Source organism: Rutilus rutilus, assembly GCF_951802725.1.
Source record: "Rutilus rutilus genome assembly, chromosome: 15".
Lineage (NCBI taxonomy): Eukaryota > Metazoa > Chordata > Actinopteri > Cypriniformes > Leuciscidae > Rutilus > Rutilus rutilus.
In genome coordinates, this window is record NC_140220.1 from 843,110 (window position 1) to 847,321 (window position 4,212).

The following is a 4,212-nucleotide window of genomic DNA, read 5'->3' on the forward strand; positions in this document are numbered from 1 at the left end:
CAGCCTCGTCCTGCTCGCCACAGTAAACATAATGAATGGCGACTGTAGAACGCAAAAGCCAAATCCCGGACATTTTGGGCGATCTCGAAATCCCGGGCAGACTCGTCACGGAGACTCACGATAAAACGGCGTCTTTTAAGTTGAGTCAACTAGTAGCCTAGCCTAGTTGTTTAACTGCGCTCTCTTACCGGTAGGCGTGGCTTGGGAGTGGCCTCGTAGGGCAGCGAAGCAAGTGCATTCTGGGAGTTGTCTTTCATCCACATGAGCCAAAAATACATTTTCTGGCTTTTCTCAGTCTAGAAGGCTCCAAATTTAAAAACAATTTCACATTTCTACTACATAAATGACCCATTTTAAATACAGATTCATCTTCCAGAGGTGAAGTATCCCTTTAAAATGTTTACGTACTAGGTCAGTAGGCGGTAGAGTACACCGTTTTGCGGCTGTTTGAACATTCAACCACATGAGCATCTACTCTATGAAAGCAATCTGGCCGAATGTGTTTGACTACCTCTGGAAGTGGGCAAAAATAGACAAGCTCAAAAAAAGTAAAAAAGAGCCCCTTTTTACACCTTCATTTACCACAGTCCACTTGTAATCTGATTTACAAAAATGCTTCTGAGTACCAGGTGTAAACAAGGCCTTGGACAGCTACCTAGTTGGGATACAACAGTTAAAGGATTAATGCTTAAATGAAAGCGGTCTACATTACTGGGACTAGCCTGAAATTAAAAATATATATATTCAGTATCAACCAATCCTTTATCCCAATATGATTCTATACTTGCGTGACTGTAAAAAAGCATTCCAAAAAGCCAACGAGTGACCTCAGAGGGGTTTGGGCATCAATATATGCAGTTATGCTAGTCCAGCCATAAAGTCGTATGTAAAGCCTCAAATAGACAGAAACTAAATCCTTCATTTGATATGTGAAACATGAACAGGGGCCCAAGTTAACAACTAGAACTTGGCAAATAGTAAAGTTAGATGACTTAGGCAGAAACTTGGCTTGTTTAGTTCAAGAATCTCAATGCACAAAAGAAAAAGGTTTAGTAGTGCAGAAGTCAAACTGAGAACAGTCACGAAACATCCAACTCCAGACAGAAATGAATACCAAAGAGAAACATGTTGAGTTTCATGAAGTTTATTAAAAGACTAAAATTCACTTGACCAGGTTAACTTGTCCACTAGACACCACAGTTTGCCCACTAGAGACGGTCTTGACGTGCACGTCTCTTCCTGTAAAAAGTGGTAGAAGCGTGAGGGGCATTTCAATAAATTCTCAGTTCCTGAAGTCAACTTACAGCAAGCACTCACTTTTCCTAGTGCAACTTTGCTCACAGGAGCCAGAGGAGGGATGGCACACTGCTGTACTACAGTGGATGAAGATCTAACAGAGGGGGAAAGGGTTAAGCCATAGAATTCACTGTAAAAAGCACTAATATTAAGGCTTGAGGTAAGGCTGCAGAGTATACGGTTTCCTGCAGAGGAGCCAGTGATGCTGGATCTACAAACGTGAACATCTTCACAACAAAGCGCTTGTAGTGGGTCGGGAACTGAAGACCAGATGATCCAGCCACTGGAACCAATGCGGTCAGGTAACGATCATCCTGGTAAGGGCATCTGAAAGGCAAAGAGGCAGTCAGAAATGCCTTACAGCACACTAGATGGATAAAGACTGGCCTTACTCACCCATCAACCAGAAGATCCCATTGGGGTAGACTGAGTGGACTGGGGGTTGATGTCGCCCAGCAATGTCCCAGCATCAGGACAATGTTGGGGTCGGTCCTCTCCAAAATGTGCACCTCAACATACACAGGCTCCCGCAGGACTTTTGTAACTGGATAATCAGCATCACTGTAGTAGGACGTGTACGCCTCGTCCCCTGAGGAAGAATGCAGCGTTTAACTAGAAACTGGAGCTTTAGAAAGGCTTAAGGCATACTTGGGACAAACACTTACCTTCTGCACAGCCTTTGGTGACACATTGACCATTTGCCAGTCTAAGCTCCACCCTGAGGGGTCCAGGAGCAGCTACTGGTGGAGGTGGAGGAACGGTGTTGACCTCCACAACCAGAGCTTCCACAGAGGTACCAGAGTACCTACACTGGAAGAGAAGCCTGGACGACAAACAGTGAGCTTGTAGCATTTGTCAATGATTCTCATTTATGATAAAGCATACATCACTTACTCAAAATGACTGTCCCTTGTAATGGAACCAAGTGGTCCGATACCCACTTCATATGAGGAGGTCATTCTGTTTTCATACACCACATATCCACTGTCCTCCTGCAAATAGTAACATTGTTGGCATCCAATCCATTCTTAGCCATGCAGAACAAAACCACAAGCAGCTACTCGCCATCATGCTTGTGCCACATGCAGTGACAGGGAACTGGTATATAGCAAAGAAAGGTGTGGATCCCACAGGACTGCAAGCTGGATCACTTCCACCCAGGAGACGGACTGAATCCAGGCTCAATCGAGGCAGCGTAACATCTCTAGCCACCACTACCACAAACTGACCATCTCTTATACACTGGACAGTCACTGGAACGAGTTACAAGAGCAGGTTACTGCTGAGGATCAGTTTAACATGAATGCCTCCACATTGACTCTACACTCTTACCTGCCTTCCCATAGTAACACTGCTGTCCATTAAAGCAGCAGTTGATAGCAGCACACTCAGCACCACTGATACCAGGTGGTCCACATTGAATCTGCTCATAATCAGCTACAGTACATTTGTCAAGGGGCTCTGCCTGTGCCACTGGCTGCTTAGGCTGAAACTGCTGAGGAAACTGTTGACTAGCTTGCTGTTGAACTGACTGAGGAAACTGTTGACTAGCTTGCTGTTGAACTGACTGAGGAAACTGTTGACTAGCTTGCTGTTGAACTGGCTTTTGAACCTGCTGAAGAAACTGTTGACTAGCTTGCTGTTGAACTGGTTTTTGAACCTCCTGAAGAAACTGTTGACTAGCTTGCTGTTGAACTGACTGAGGAAACTGTTGACTAGCTTGCTGTTGAACTGACTGAGGAAACTGTTGACTAGCTTGCTGTTGAACTGACTGAGGAAACTGTTGACTAGCTTGCTGTTGAACTTGCTTTTGAACCTCCTGAAGAAACTGTTGACTAGCTTGCTGTTGAAATGGCTTTTGAACCTGCTGAGGAAACCATTGACTAGATTGCTGTTGAACTGGCTTTTGAACCTGCTGAGGAAACCATTGACTAGATTGCTGTTGAGCTGTCTTTGGAACCTGCTGAAGAAACTGTTGACTAGCTTGCTGTTTAACTGGCTTTGGAACCTGCTGAGGAAACCATTGACTAGATTGCTGTTGAACTGGCTTTTGAAACCACTGGTCAGTTTGCTTGAACATCAGAGCTTGAGGATTCTGGGGCAGATCACTCCACTTCGGAACAGCATGACTGAAAGCACAGAACCAAACACAAAGTGCCAACGACTGAACAGCACACCAACTTCCTGCCATTCTTCAACAGCTAGTCACACTGCTGAGGTGCTGCCCTTTGGTCCTTTTGTACTCTACAGACTTTGGCTAATTAATGATAACCCCTCCCTCTTCATTAACATTCATGATTCTCCAGACTTGCACGAGTGGGAGTTTATGCAACTAGGTGATTCTATTGTTTCTTAAAAGTACATTTTTCCCTTTTGAACATACATAAAACCACATTGAGCTGAATTCAGAATACTATTTCTGCCATTCTGAATTCAGCCTTTTTTATATTAGATGTTTTAGCTATTCTGGATTGTTTTTTTTTCTTTGAAACACATCATAGTTTTCTCATGGCAACAGGCCTGTGTATTTTAAGAAAGTTTAAATAACACCTGCTAGTGCACTTCTTAAAGGTATACTTCAGCATTTAGCATTAAGCTTTGTATCAGTAGAAAACCTGTAGTATTTTGGAATTACCGTGCTTCCCTCCCTCATATCCCCCTGAGACGAGAGATTTATGTATTTTTTGTTAAGCTAGTTCCGCATGTTTTCAACCCGCCCATAGGGGGTGGGATCTCACTCACAGAATGTACAAATAGTGTCAGCCATCTTTTTTTGGAAGCTAAGCTAACAGGCTCTTGCTCTGTGGAGAAAGCTGAGTAGTAGGGTTTACCATCCTCTTTTACCCGGTCATGTCCGACCGTCGAGATCGTCCAAAATGTCCGGGATTCAGCTTTTGCTTACTACAGTCACCATTC

General features: G+C 44.0%; 1 protein-coding gene across 1 annotated transcript; it reads right to left on the reverse strand.

Moving 5' to 3' along the window:
- Positions 1–1,128: 1,128 nt before the first annotated feature.
- Positions 1,129–3,508, reverse strand: LOC311305133 (zona pellucida sperm-binding protein 4-like). The gene is made up of 8 exons (XM_084432668.1): positions 2,629–3,508; positions 2,362–2,549; positions 2,191–2,288; positions 1,962–2,119; positions 1,693–1,885; positions 1,476–1,623; positions 1,318–1,390; positions 1,129–1,239 (listed from the first exon to the last, which is right to left on the reverse strand). Exons 1-8 carry the CDS (start codon positions 3,485–3,487, stop codon positions 1,163–1,165), a joined length of 1,794 nt encoding a protein of 597 aa, XP_084288794.1. The 5' UTR covers positions 3,488–3,508; the 3' UTR covers positions 1,129–1,162.
- Between the last annotated feature and the right edge of the window lie 704 nt (positions 3,509–4,212).

Coding starts and splice junctions, on each gene's coding strand:
- LOC311305133 (XM_084432668.1), bottom strand. CDS start 3,487: ATGGCAGGAAGTTGGTGTGCTGTTCAGTCGTTGGCACTTTGTGTTTGG. Junction 1,391..1,475: donor TGGCTCCTCTGCAGGAAACC/GTATACTCTGCA, acceptor CCCCTCTGTTAG/ATCTTCATCCACTGTAGTAC. Junction 1,240..1,317: donor GCAAAGTTGCACTAGGAAAA/GTGAGTGCTTGC, acceptor CACTTTTTACAG/GAAGAGACGTGCACGTCAAG.